Source organism: Pongo pygmaeus, chromosome 3 (genome assembly GCF_028885625.2).
Source record: "Pongo pygmaeus isolate AG05252 chromosome 3, NHGRI_mPonPyg2-v2.0_pri, whole genome shotgun sequence".
NCBI classification, from domain to species: Eukaryota; Metazoa; Chordata; class Mammalia; order Primates; family Hominidae; genus Pongo; species Pongo pygmaeus.
Window position 1 is genome coordinate 94857580 of NC_072376.2, and position 14504 is coordinate 94872083.

The 14504-nt window shown below is 44.1% G+C and overlaps 1 protein-coding gene across 7 annotated transcripts in view; it reads right to left on the bottom strand.

Moving 5' to 3' along the window:
* TMEM150C (transmembrane protein 150C) overlaps window positions 1-13495 on the bottom strand; it is an 86896-nt gene extending 73401 nt beyond the window's left edge. For 3 of the 7 annotated variants that reach the window (XM_054485881.1, XM_063663806.1, XM_063663804.1), the window contains exon 1: window positions 12730-12764. Coding sequence is in view for 1 of the 7 variants with exons in the window: in XM_054485878.2 (XP_054341853.2) it covers window positions 12991-13165; window positions 13446-13458 (188 nt within the window). In the remaining 6 variants the exon portion in view is untranslated. Of the gene's footprint in view, window positions 1-12729; window positions 12816-12990; window positions 13166-13445 lie in introns of those variants that run through there. The other 4 variants (XM_054485878.2, XM_054485879.1, XM_063663805.1 and 1 more) reach the window with 4 other exon arrangements.
* Window positions 13496-14504: the final 1009 nt, after the last annotated feature.

Below are 14504 nucleotides of genomic sequence, written 5' to 3' on the forward strand. Positions count from 1 at the left end.
GTAATCCCCATAATCCCCGTGTGTTGAGGGAGGGGCCTGGTGGGAGGTGATTAGATGAAGAGGCCAGTTTCCCCATGCTGTTCTCATGGTAGTGAGTGAGTTCTCACAAGATCTGACGGTTTTATAAGTGTTTAATAGTTCCACCTTCACATGTTCTCTCTCTCTCTCACCTGCAGCCATGTAAGACGTGCCTGCTTCCCCTTCTGCCATGATTTTAAGTTTGCTGAGGCCTCCCCAGCCATGCAGAACTTTCCTTGATAAATTACCCACTCTTGGGCCGTTCTTTATAGCACTGTGAAAACAGAGATACAGATGGATATATAAGAGTTTGGGCAGCTGTGGGAAGTCAAGAGACTAGAGGTCTCAATGAAAAAATAGATTGAGGAAGTAGGGTATGAAAGCGCTGGAAGGAGCCAGGCATGGTGGCTCACGCTTGTAATCCCAGCACTTTGGGAGGCCGAGGTGGGCGGATCACGAGGTCAGGAGATCGAGACCACAGTGAAACCCCGTCTCTACTAAAAATACAAAAAATTAGCCAGGCGTGGTGGCGGGCGCCCGTAGTCCCAGCTACTCGGAGAGGCTGAGCCAGGAGAATGGCGTGAACCCGGGAGGCGGAGCTTGCGGTGAGCCGAGATCACGCCATTGCACTCCAGCCTGGGCCACACAGCGAGACTCTGTCTCAATAAAAAAAAAAAAAAGAAAGAAAGGAAGAGCTGGCAGGATGCACAGTTATGTTCAAAGGATGCACAGTTATGTTCAGAGAATGGGATAGTGGGGTTAAGATTTCTGAGGTGAAAAAATAGCAGCCAGACAGGAGTTTGGGTGGAGGGTTGAGAGTGAGTAGGTATGGTTTAGTGGAGGTGAAGATGCTAAGAAGGTCCAATGGAGTTTGAGGCTGAATTCAGCGGTCAGACCCTCTAGGATGATGTCATTGCCGTAGATTACTGCAAGAGTTGGGGGAGAAAGGGAGGTACAGGAAGACATGGAGCCAGATTGTCAGTTCTTTAAGAAATAAACAGGAGTCCCTGGGAGTTGAATGAAGAGTTGGGATGAGAAAGGGTGGAAGGGGGATTGCCTCATTCAGCAATGAGACTTGTAGTTCTTAGAAAACATTCTCCAGCACCCCCAAATTCTTTACCATGATTTTTTTTCTCCATAGCACATACAGCATACACTATACTATTTATTTATCTATGGTCTGTCTTCCCCACTATAACGTAAAGCTCCCTGAGGACAGAAATGTCCATTTTGTTCAGTGCTCTATCACCAATACCTAGATTATGTCTACACATAGCAATGCTTCAATAAATCATATTTGAATCAGTGAATGAATGAGTAAATGGTAAAGTCCAGTTAAAATAAGGACATTCCATGAGGTTTGCTAAAATAGCAGGGAGAGTCTTCCTTAGGAAGGAGCTATCTTATGGTGTTTAGACTTAGAGGGACAGAAAAGTCAGCCAGGGCCTCATCCCAGTGTGTATCTGCTTTTTTTCATTTTCCCCTTTTCATGTGACTATTCTTTTTGATCCTATGAGACTCAGCTTGGGTGTCACCATCTCTGGAAAGCACCAACTGATGTCTCTCCCCTTATCTATCCAGGGCTGCTGCCCCTCATGTTCTCATGGTACCCTAGGATGCCTCTCAATTAGCATGCTTACCCCACTGTATGGTAACTGTTTACATGGTGGTCACCCCACTAGACTGAATAAGTGTGGCATATCTTAAACATGCAGTAGGCACTCTGGTATAGTTTGGATATTTGATCCCTCCAAACCTCATGTTGAAATTTGATACCCAATGTTAGCGGTGGGGACTAATGGGAGGGGTTTAGGTAATGGGGCTGATCCTTCATAAATGTCTTGGTAGCAACCTCACAGTAGTAAGTTTTTACTCTATGAGTTCCCAAGAAAGCTGGTTGTTAAAAAGAGCCTGGCCCCTCCCTCCCTTCTCTCTGGTTGCCTCCTCTCTCAGCATGTGATTTCTGCACACACTGGCTGCCCCACACCTTCCACCACGAGTGGAAACAGCCTGAAGCCCGCACCAGAACCAGATGCTGGCACCATGCTTCTCGTACAGCCTGCAAAACTAGGAGCCAAATAAACCTCTTTTCTTTATAAATTACCCACCCTCGGGTATTCCTTTATAGCAACACAAAAATGGATTAAAACGTGCTCTATAAATGTTTTTGAATATATAAGTGGAAAGCACTGGATGTGTGAGTTGGAAGAGCCTGCATTTTTCCTTCTTTGAAGCTCACCTCTGTCACACACAAATCTACACTTTGGCCCTACTGAGCAAATGGGCCCTGGTGCTAGAGAAACCAGGTGGGAAAACAGCTCAGTCCCCACCAGAGCCTTCCTGTTAAGCTAAGCTAGGGGTCCACTGGCCTTCATGTGTCCATTTCCCTGCCCATCTGCCCATAAGCATGCCTGTGATGACCTGGTGGAATTCTGAAGTACACAGGCTACCTAGCTCACCTGTGATGTTGCCTAGCCAGTAGAGCACAATGAAATCATGTGGGAAGCTTTAAAAAAAAAGTTTGGTGTCTGAGCTCCCCAACCCACCCAGAGATTCTGATTTAATAGATTTGGGGCGCCGCTGGAATTGTAGAGTTCGTCAGATGATTTTTTGTGCAGCCATGGTTGAGAACCTCTGCCCCCGCCTCGCTTGCCATCTCTTCCGGGCTTGTGGTGCTGTCCAAAGTAGCAACTCATTAAGAACTTCTTCAGTCCAGGGTCTGCCCAGGCCAGCCATGGGCAAAGGTCAATGGTCTGTCTGAAGAACCCAGTGGAAGGGTGCTGCATCTTAGGGCAGCACAAGAAGCCAGATCACATTAGTTAACTGGCCTGGAGGAAAGAACACCTTTGTGTTCCATCTGAAACTGCTGTCCAGTAGCCACAGAGGCTATTAAAATTTGAATTAATCAAAATTAAAAATTCAGTCAATAACAGGCTAGCCAGTGCATTGTCACCTTTATGGGCCACATGGTCTCTGTTCCAGTTACTCAACTCTTCAGTGTTCATGTAGAGGCAGTCACAGGTAACATGTAAACAATGGGTATGGCTGTGTTCCAATTGGACTTTATTTACAAAATAGCTGACTCCTATCGAAAAAACATTAAATGCCCTAAGACAAAAACATTTACTTAATATAATTTCTAAACACAAAGAGATAATGATTTATTTGGAAAGGCAAGGTAAATATGCAACAAGCAAGCAAACTAGAAGCTGGATGAAACCGAAGTAAGCCTTAAGGTACAACATCAGAGTCATGTTAAGTTGGCCTGGACAAACAATATGTTGAGAACTAATATAAAATATTCATAGGCCACAGTGGAATGGAGTCTCATCCTTCTGTGATGGCTATGGTCAAGCCAAGACTCTAAGAAATAAATTGCGTGCCTTCCAAAGGCATTTTCTAGCTCTGAGACGCTGAACAGGGGAGAAGTTATCATCCAGAAAATCCTCTTTAATTTCCCATTTCGATAAAATAAGTTAGAACTTGTGTTATGAACAAGAAAGAAGAGTGAAAAAAAAAGTCACTCTGCGCCAAGGACTGTGCTAGGGACTTCACAAATATTGTCCAATAGCTAACAAAAAGCAACATTTCTGAATTGCTACATTTATGGTTCTGTAAGTGAACACTGATTTGGGTCAGTGGCTTGATCTTAAAAGATCACGATGTGCCACTGTTTGATCATAACTGTATCATTCTGCGAATCAGTTAATGGAGAATTTTCATCTTTATTTTTATGTGCATACATATACAATCAAAATTTTGTTATAAAATGGCAAGCCACTCCTTTTCATATAAATCAATTTTATGCCACACGTAAGCTGAAAGTAAAATGGGGAAACACCAATCAAAATGTCACAGAAAAGATAATCAGCTTTCTCAAGAACAATTCGATTAGCTGCTAAAATTACAGGAGATAAATATGGTTTTTGTGAATACAGTGCTGTCAATGACAAGACTGGAAAATGTTTCAAAATGCCATACTTTTGAAGTCTATGGTATGTGGGAATATAATACCACAAAGGCAGAAAAAACGTCACCCACAAGTTAATATTCCTGCTACTACATGTAGGTATATTTTAGTTATCAGTGTTTCTATATAAATATACTTTAAGTTTCAGTGCAAACTAGAATTTAGAAATTCCAGGAGATATATTTCCATTAGAAATTCCAGGATGATTATATTACAGAATTCTAATTTTAATTTGCAAATACTCCAAGTTCAGTAAAAAAATACTATTTCTATTTGGATTGCTTTACAATGGTATCAACATTTCTTAATTAACACTATTCACTCATGAATCAACAGAATGAAAATAACTTGAAAGACTATTTTATCAACCAGCACAGTTTTAAAAATATATAATGTTAATTTTAGCTACATACAGTTTTAATTTATGCTTTAAAACTTCCAATTATTGCCATTTAAATATTTCTTTGTCAGTCAAGTCATCATAAGTGTAAAAAAAGAGTAAGAAATCTACTTTTTAATAAATGAAATGTTTGATGAATAGTAAAGCTATGCTATTTTTGGAGACATTTACGTTTATATTCAGTTGATTGTCATTATAATTCATTATAATTGCTTCAAAGTTAAATAATATCATTTAAAGTATGGGCTAATTTCCTATACTGCCATAGTTAAGCATAGTTACTTCTTAAGCTTTGTCTACACTTGTCTAAAAGTATTACCCCACTTTCAATGTTTTCTCAAAGGCAGTTCATCCTGCCCCTTTGTATTCCACAGACAGAGTCTGGATCACTGTCCTCAGAGATGGACGATTCTACAGCCTTGAACAAAATCTGAATAGCTTTAGAATTTTTCACATGTTAGACACAGCTTCTGTACTTTTTAAAGGAAAGTAAGCATGATGGCAAGCTGTCGCTTCTTCTAGTCTACCTGACAAAGTCTATGGACTTGAAGTGATCCGATTACATTAAGTTTGACCTTTAAGGAAAACTGAAATCTACTTCCAAAATGAAATTAGTTTTACTTTCTAGATTGCACTGGAGAAAACATATTTCCAGCCTCACTTTCAAGACTTCTTTTGTCATATGAAATTCTTAAAACAACATTGTTTTCTATTTATTTTATTAAAACTATGTCACGAGGCACTTGTGGGCAGGAGGTGATTTTGAAAAGACAAATAACTTAGGATGTAGTAAATAGTGGTAGATTTATAAGATGGACGTATCTATTGAGACCATTTGTCACTATCTGCTACAAACAAATGTGTGCAGAAGTTAGGAAGTGGTTAGCAGGGAAGGAAGACAGCTCTGGAGACACAATCTGTAGTCAGTCTCTGGGACAAGCATATTTTTTTGGGCATACAGCTGTTTTTTCAAGGGCATTAACCTTCAGAGACCACAGGCTGGCAGCAGTGAGGTCTCTTCCTGCCTAAATGTGCAATGATTCCCCTATCACCCATCAGGCCTCCTCTTACACAGAAAATAACTGGCATCAGCTTATTTCTGCACTTGTACAATGCTCTACAATTGCTGAGCCTCACAGTTTTGTAGATGTACATCTATGTATTGCTCACATTGTAAGATGGGAGGTGAGGTGGTTGAACGCTTGGGCTGTCACCAGATTGCGTGGGTTCCTATTCTGCCTTCACTACTTACTGGGATGTAGGTACTGCAGGATAATGGCAATACCTACACCAAAGGACTGTTGTGGGAGACAAGATAACAGATGCAAAGCATTCAGCATGGAGGACTTGGTAAGCACTCAATGTTATTCACTGTTAGCTATTATTTTTGTCTTAGGTCAGTGTTTCCTCAAGTGGATCCCAAGCCTAGTTTCATAGGCAATATTTTACATCATGAACCAGTATACACATATACACTTATGTAATAATAATGCAAATCATAAATATGTATATATGCTGCTTATTACATAAGGACTGAGTGGTACAGAGTTAGGATTTGAACCTAAGGGTCCGGGGTCCTGTTTTTCTAGTGTTGTTTTTTTTTTTTCTTGGAGGGGGGCTTACAGGCACACATCACCACACCCGGCTAATTTTGTATTTTTAGTAGAGATGGGGTTTTGCCATGTTGGCCAGGCTGGTCTTGAACTCCTGACCTCAAGTGATCCACCCGCCTCAGCCTCCCAAAGTGTTGGGATTACAGGCGTGAGCCAAAGTGCCCAGACTCTCTAGTGCTCTGAACCACTACTCTCTACTGCCTTGTGGCCTGGTACTTGTTATACATGGAGGATCCAAAGTTTTATCAAACACTAGTAACCCTCACTAAAAAGGATAGACAGTGACCACTTCTATTACACATTTTATTTCATCAAGAAAAATGCTGATCCTAACCTGCTCAATTGATTTTATGACCCAAGACATGTAATTTGAAAAATACTACAGTAAGTGTTGTAAGAAAAATTGTTTTGAAAACACTAACAGCCAGGCATGGTGGCACACGCCTGTAGTCCCAGCTACCTGGGGGGCTGAGGTGGGCAGATCCCTTGAGGCCAGGAGTTCAAGAATGCAGTGAGCATTCTGGGTGACAGAGTGAGACTATCTCTCTATTAAAAGAGAAAAGAAAAGAACAGAAAACAGTAACAATAAAAAGTTAAATAAGTATATGTATCTCATCGTAGAGGCTTTACCATGCTATTGTGCATTATAAATCTCCAAAAAAAAATAATAAAAAAGATTACATGGAGCATTTATTCAAGCATCCCCATCACCCTGTGGGATGGACACTAATTTGGGAAATGTTATCAGGGGGTGTTAATACCTTCAAGACAGAGATAATTTGGGAGTTATTTCAATCTATAATTAGTAGGCACAAACATAGTCAATAAATTTTTAAATAATTGATTGAGGAAGAGTCCCTTCCAGAGAAGGGGAACCCCCAGGCCCCTGAGCTCTGGCCTGGAGAGACGTACCCTAGATACCTATGCTGGATGCGGGAGCATCACTCACCCAAGAAACATGAGAGGCAGTGTCTTGTAAAACAGTCTAATTAACAACATGTCCCTCTCCATGATCAAAATAATGGCTTTAATCAAAGCAAATTAGTTTAAAAATGGAAACAACATGCTAAATCAAATCCCATTTTAATGGCTTTACTAAAAATAATGGTAGGTTACACCTTAAGTGGATTTGGTAATCTCCACAGGCTGGACTTGAGCAAGAGGATCTGGGTTTGAAACCTAAGGGAAAGAAACCAGACAAGAAGGGCCCAACAGAGGCAGAGGCTTCGGCTGCTCCTGGAGCCAGGGGTACCCATTTGTCAGACTTTTCACAGGGTCTCTGTGATTGTAATCAAGGGAAGAGCGCGAGAGTTGTGCATCACTACCTACTTCCTACCTTTCTCTGAACCTCCTCTCCCTTGAAAAATTGAAACGTACAGAAACTGACTCTAAGAATACATGATCTATAATGTGCAAAAGAGCAAATAAGCTCAAGTTCATGAACACTGACACGAGGGGCCAGGCATCTAAACAACTCTGGGTGATGCTTATTATTGAGGCTAGCGGACACATAGAAATTAAAGAGAAACTGTTTTTAGAGTAGAGTTGAACTTCAGCACAAAATATCTTCTTCAGAGCAAGTACAAGTGGTTTTTCTTTTCTTTTTCTTTTTTTTCTTTTTTTTTTTGTTTTTTGATATGGAGTCTAGCTCTGTCGCCCAGGCTGGAGTGCAGTGGCACGATCTTGGCTCACTGCAACCTCTGCCTCTCCCGGGACCAAGCGATTCTCCTGTCTCACCCTCCCGAGTAGCTGGGATTACAGGTGCCTGCCACCATGCGCAGCTAATTTTTTTTTGTATTTTTAGTAGAGACAGGGTTTCACTGTATTGGCCAGGCTGGTCTCAAACTCCTGATTTCATGATCCACCCGCCTCAGCCTCCCGAAGTGCTGGGATTACAAGCGTGAGACACTGCACGTGGCCTCACAAGTGGTTTCTCATAGCAATAGGATTATGAAGTCAAATCTCAATTCTGGTACTATCGATGCCAATTGCCACTTTTTTTTTTCTAATTAAGGGATAATTGCCTTTAAATGCTATCTCTCTAGGAAATATGGGGAGAAAATTTAGAACTATACTGTCCAATATGGTAGCCACTAGCCCCATGTGGCTATTTAAATTAATTAAGGCTAAATAAAATTTAAAATTCAGTTCCTCAATTACACTAGCCCACATTTCAAGTGTTCAATAGCCACATGTGGCTCATGGCTATCATACTGGACAAACTACAGAACATGTCCATCAATGCAGAAAGTTCTTTTGGACAGCACTGATCTAGAAAAGGCTGTTTATAGATGCCAAAAAGGAAAATATTAATTTCTCACTTAGTAAAAGAGCTTCAAGCCCTGCCTACCAGAGCTGGTTTGACTCAGAATAGTTTGGGGCTGAATTTGAAGGCTACTGCCAAAGATTTCACGATTATCTCAAAATATTCTAAATGGCTGATCTAAAATCTCTTTGCATGATGATTGATTTTCCACTGTCACAAGTTGTCTTTCAAAATCTAAACATACCAGAAAATGATATGTGGTGATAACAATAACTTAAAGTTCCAATAATTTACAAACAAGTTTTAAAATACTTAGAACAACTATGAAAAAATATAAAGATACATGGCACCATCAGCTCCAGGAGTAAAAATTTGTAGTTAAAATAAGTAGGAGCTGTCACGCCTCTGAGCCCAAGCTAAGCCATCGTGTCCCCTGTGACCTGCAACTGAAGATCCACAAAAGAAGTGAAAATAGCGTTAACTGATGACATTCCACCATTGATTTGTTTCTGCCCCACCCTAACTGATCAATGTACTTTGTAATCTCCCCCACCCTTAAGAAGGTTCTTTGTAATCTCCCCCACCCCTAAGAAGGTTCTTTGTTAATTCTCCCCACCCTTGAGAATGTACTTTGTGAGATCCAACCCCTGCCCACAAAACATTGCTCCTAACTCCACCACCTATCCCAAAACCTATAAAAACTAATGATAATCCGCCACCCTTTGCTGACTCCTTTTTCAGACTCAGCCCACCTGCACCCAGGTGAAATAAACAGCCTTGTTGCTCACACAAAGCCTGTTGGTGGACTCTCTTCACACGGACCCACGTGACACGGGCTGGGCACAGTGGCTCCTGGCTGTATTCCCAGCACTTTGGGAGGCCGAGGCGGGTGGCTTAATTGAGGTCAAGAATTCAGGACCAGCCTGATCAACATGGTAAAACCCCGTCTCTACTAAAAATACAAAAAAAAAAAAAAAAAAAAAAAAAAAATTAACCAGGCATGGTGGTGGACGCCTGTAATCCCAGCTACTTGGGAGACTGAGTGTGGCGAAAAGCAAGAGAGATCAGATTGTTACTATGTCTGTGTAGAAAGAAGTAGACATAAGAGACTCCATTTTGTTCTGTACTAAGAAAAATTCTTCTGCCTCGAGATGCTGTTAATCTGTGACCTTACCCCCAACCCCGCGCTCTCTGAAACATGTGCTGTGTCAAACTCAGGGTTAAATGGACTAAGGGTTGTGCAAGATGTGCTTTGTTAAACAAATGCTTGAAGGCAGCATGCTCCTTAAGAGTCATCACCACTCCCTAATCTCAAGTACCCAGGGACACAAAAACTGCGGAAGGCCGCAGGGACCTCTGCCTAGGAAAGCCAGGTATTGTCCAAGGTTTCTCCCCATGTGATAGTCTGAAATATGGCCTCGTGGGAAGGGAAAGACCTGACCGTCCCCCAGCCCGACACCCGTAAAGGGTCTGTGCTGAGGAGGATTAGTATAAGAGGAAGGCATGCCTCTTGCAGTTGAGACAAGAGGAAGGCATCTGTCTCCTGCCCGTCCCTGGGCAATGGAATGTCTCAGTATAAAACCCGATTGTACGTTCCATCTACTGAGATAGGGAAAAACCGCCTTAGGGCTGGAGGTGAGACATGCGGGCAGCAATACTGCTTAGCAAAGCATCGAGATGTTTATGTGTATGCATATCTAAAGCACAGCACTTGATTCTTTACCTTGTCTATGATGCAAAGACCTTTGTTCACGTGTTTGTCTGCTGACCCTCTCCCCACTATTGTCTTGTGACCATGACACATCCCCCTCTCTGAGAAACACCGACAAATAATCAATAAATACTAAGGGAACTCAGAAGCCAGAGGGATCCTCCATATGCTGAACGCTGGTCCCCTGGGTCCCCTTATTTCTTTCTCTATACTTTGTCTCTGTGTCTTTTTCTTTTCCAAGTCTCTTGTTCCACCTAACAAGAAACACCCACAGGTGTGGAGGGGCGACCCACCCCCTTCACTGAGGCAGGAGAATCGCTTGAACCTGAGAGGTGGCGATTGCAGTGAGCTGAGATTGTGCCACTGCACTCCAGCCTGGTCAAGAGAGTGAGACTCCGCCTCAAAAACAAACAAACAAAAAAAGTAGGGACACACTTATTACACACCTGTGTCTAGTCCTACCCTTTTCATGAACTTAGACCTGGATTCAATAACACTTGGACCCTATAATGTTTTGGGAACTTCAGCACACATCTCATTTGACCCGTACCAGAACCTAATCACACTGTAGTGCTGATTCTAAGTGTTACAGATTCTTCTGTGAAAGGGGATGACTGAGAAGTAATACATTATCTTGTCAGTGTTTGTCTTGCTTAATTGGTTACTGAACTGATCCCAAATGGCCAGATTACAGTGAAACCAAACGGCTGAGATTGCAGGGTCCAGCTAGCTTTTCCTCTGTCACGACTCCAGGCTGCTCTGCTAATCCGACCCACTGTACTAAAGAGGTGTGGGACACAGGGGAGACAAAGCAGGAAGACAGACAAGAGTGGAAAGCAAAGGGCCTTCCCTCTTGACAATTGCAAAGCAGGTAAAGTGAGCCCAAAAACCCCTGCAAGGTCATTGTGAACATGATTGTGGTAGTTCTACAACAAAGGCTAAATATAACGCATTATTGTGTTCATGCAAAAAAAAAAAAAAATTACCCCATAGAGCAAATTATCCCCCCACAAAGCAACATGGAAAAGGCATTTGTGAGAAATGCATGAATTAAACAATTGCTCTGAAGACTTAAATGCCAATTTAAATAATCCAAACAGATTGCATTCAGCTAATGGCAGATTATAATAAACATGCATTAAAGTGTTTTTCAAATACTTTAATATATTTGTGAATGTCATAACATCTATCAACTAGTCATTATTGTTAGCAAAACTTCTTTACCCTTTTATTTACCATATCCAGTTTGTGAGCTTCCAACTTGGGGGACTTGCGAAACATTTATTAAATAATGTATAAAGGACGCACCATTAAAATTCCTATGCTTATGCCTTGAAGATTAAACTCACATTTCTAGCTCATTAATAGATGACAGCTATAGTTAATCCTGGAAACATGGAGTCTCTAGAACACATACAAGAAAAAGTTTGGGATTTGATACATGAGAGCTGAGACTAAAATTCTTTGATCGGTCACATATATGGGCCTAACAATTTTTCCTTGAAATAGGAAACTTTAAGTAGGTCAGTTTAATGACTGCTACCATGGAGTTTATAAATCCACACTCAACTATCCTTTCGATGAACTGCTGCCCAGAATGGAGTTATAGCCCTGCACTATTAAAATGTCTTTGGTTCAAGCAGAGAAAGAAGCAGAAACTGATCCTGCCATTTAGGCTTTGTTATTGTTTTAGATCCAATAACTGTTTGGTTTTGTTTTTCAACATGGCATTAGTGTATCTGGTTCCCCAATAGGACCTCGCATGTAGGACATCGGAATGGGTTCACTCGGGAAGATGGACTTCCATTCTACCTGAGCTATGTTCCCACATGCAGTCACAATCCTGGCCCAACCGTGAAAGGTGGTCTGGCCGGAGTAAACCTGACCAAAAAGATCAGTGAAATGTTTGGGACATCATAAAGTGCTGTGGGAGTAAGGGTGGAGGAAAGGAATGAGTAGAGAGAAAAGGAGTATGAATTTAAAATGGGAAAACCCTCTCATTCTCCATTTGATTCATTTAAGGAGGGGAAAACCACCCAAGGACTCTCTCCAGAACCCAAAGCTAATCACTTTTTTATTGCAGCAGATTATCAAAGAGCCTAGGTAACCCACCTACCACGGCCTCCCGCCGAAAAACCAAAAATCCCATTTCTTCCCAAGTGTGCGCCCAGGAAAGGAAGGAAGACTGTGCATTTAGAGTGGAGGGCGGTACACAGGGCAAAGCAAGTTAGTGCCTCCTTCCCAGATCCCCTGCTTCCCGAGCCAGCCTGACCTGGCTAACGGCAAAGTGCAGGGAGAATGGCACAGGGACCGGGAGGTCACACTTGGGGTCGCTTCTCACCCGAGTCCACCCGATAACGAGATGATGGGGCGGCGGGTGGGGACACCTGTCAAAGGACGGCGCCGGGGCCGGGGCCGCAGCTGGCTGGCTGGCTGGCGGCACTGCAGCGGCGGGGACCAAGGCGCGCCGGCTCGGGCGTTCGCAGCTCGCAGGGCAGAGCCGGCACCGACTCCTGGACTCGCTGGGGAGCGTGCGCCCTCGGAGGGCTCGGGCAGGCGGCCCCGCGCGCGGGACGCTATGGGAGGGGGCCGCAGCCCAGCAGGGCCCCGCAGCCGGGCGGACCCAGCCGCCCCAGCCGCGCTGCAGCCCCCGCCGTCCCCTGTCTCCGCCTGCGGGCTGCGCGCGGGGCCGGGCCGGACGCCCCCTGGCTGCGCGACGGGCCCAGGCAGGGGAGGGGGCGCCGCGCCTACCTGCTCTGGTGCGGCGGGGCCGCTGTCGCCTCGAGGGGCTGTGACCTGCTGCGGTGGCGGCGGCGGCGGCAGCAGTCGCGGCGGGTAGGGCGCTTCCTTCAGGAAGGGGTGGGATCTGCTCACCCGCCCGCCCGGCCCCCTCCTGCCGCGCCGGGGCCCGCCCCCGACTTATTCTGGGGTTCCCGCTGCTAGGCCTTCGGGGATAGTTGATCCCCTGGGTCTCGGGCTTATGCCACCCCCCCCGGGGCCCCTAATAGTCACCCAGGGCAGCCGGGTGTGGACGGGCGAGCCGCTTCCTTCCGAAGCCTTTGGGGACGCGTTTGCCTGGCGCTCCTCATCCAACAAAAGGAAGGACGGAATCTTGGATCCTCCGCCTGGTGGTTATTTATTCCTGACCTGTTGTAACCTTCTGCCTGGCTCTCTTTCGTCCGCACACCTAGGGTTTTTGCACAAAGCAGCTAAAATTCATTTTCATGCCCATTGGCTGAATGTAGTTCTCCTCTACTCAGCGCTGTCCCGCGGTTTTTGTTTTTTTTTTTTCCATCCTATTCAACAAACACAGAGCCAACATCTGACCCTGGCAATGAACAGCAGACACCAAGGCCGACCTCCCAGCGCCAGCTTGCAGCTTTCCTCCCCGGGTCTCGTCTGAGTCCGTCATAAACTGTGTTCATCAGCGTTTTGACAGCTTCCCCCACCCCGGACCCCCAACCTACCATGGGACCCCATGGCACCATGTCAGTGACCTCTAGCAGCAGCATGGATCAATGCCATTTTTATCTTAGGCTCATCATGAGCCTGGGTTCCAAACACAACCTCTCTGGCCTCCCACAGGCGGCCCTCCTTTATCAACCGGCCTTTGTCGGTCCGCCCTCTATTCTTTCGGGGGCTTCCGCATCACACGTGTCTCCTTTAAACTGCTGTCTCTACACAAGCAGGCATTCCCTTTTTTTTCTTTTTCTTTGTCTTTTTTCTTTTCTTTTCTTTTCTTTTTTTTTTTTTTTTTTTTTTTTTTTTTGAGACGTAGTCTTGCTCTGTGGCTCAGGCTGGAGTGCAGTGGCGCAATGTCGGCTCACTGTAACCTCTGCCTCTCGGGTTCAAGCGATTCTCTCGCCTCAGCCTCCTGAGTAGCTGGGATTACAGGCGCCCGCCACCATGCCCGATTAATTTTTGTATTTTCAGTAGAGGCGGGATTTCACCATGTTGGCCAGGCTGGTCTCAAAACTCCTGGCCTCAAGTGATCCGCCCGCCTCGGCCTCCCAAAGTGCTGGGATTACAGGCGTGAACCACCGCGCCCGGCCCAACCAGGTGTTTCTAAGAATCTTCTCCAATTCGGCATATTCAAATTCTGCAATTAATGTTCGGTTCCAGAACTCTCCCTTCCCCACAATTCTTGTGATTATTGTCTACTATGTGTATATTGATTCTTTTTTTTTTTTTTCTGTATATTGATTTCTTGTTACTGTTTTCTCCTGGCTACTAGACTGTAAGCTTCCTGAGACCAGTGATCTTGCCTTCTCTTGTTTTCCTTATTTTAATGAGTGGGACTGTTATCCATTCAATTAAAACAGCAAAAGCAAAAACTGAATGTTAGTCTAGACTCCCTTGAAAGTATATGCTCAATTTTGTGGGAATTAGCTTATGTGTATTTTTCTGAGGAGAGTAACTACACATTAATCAGACCCTCAAAGTGGTCTGACTCCCCCGAAGTTATGATTGCTTGAGGCCCATCCATGAACCCCTCTTCTGATGATACCTCTACTCCCTGTCCCCAT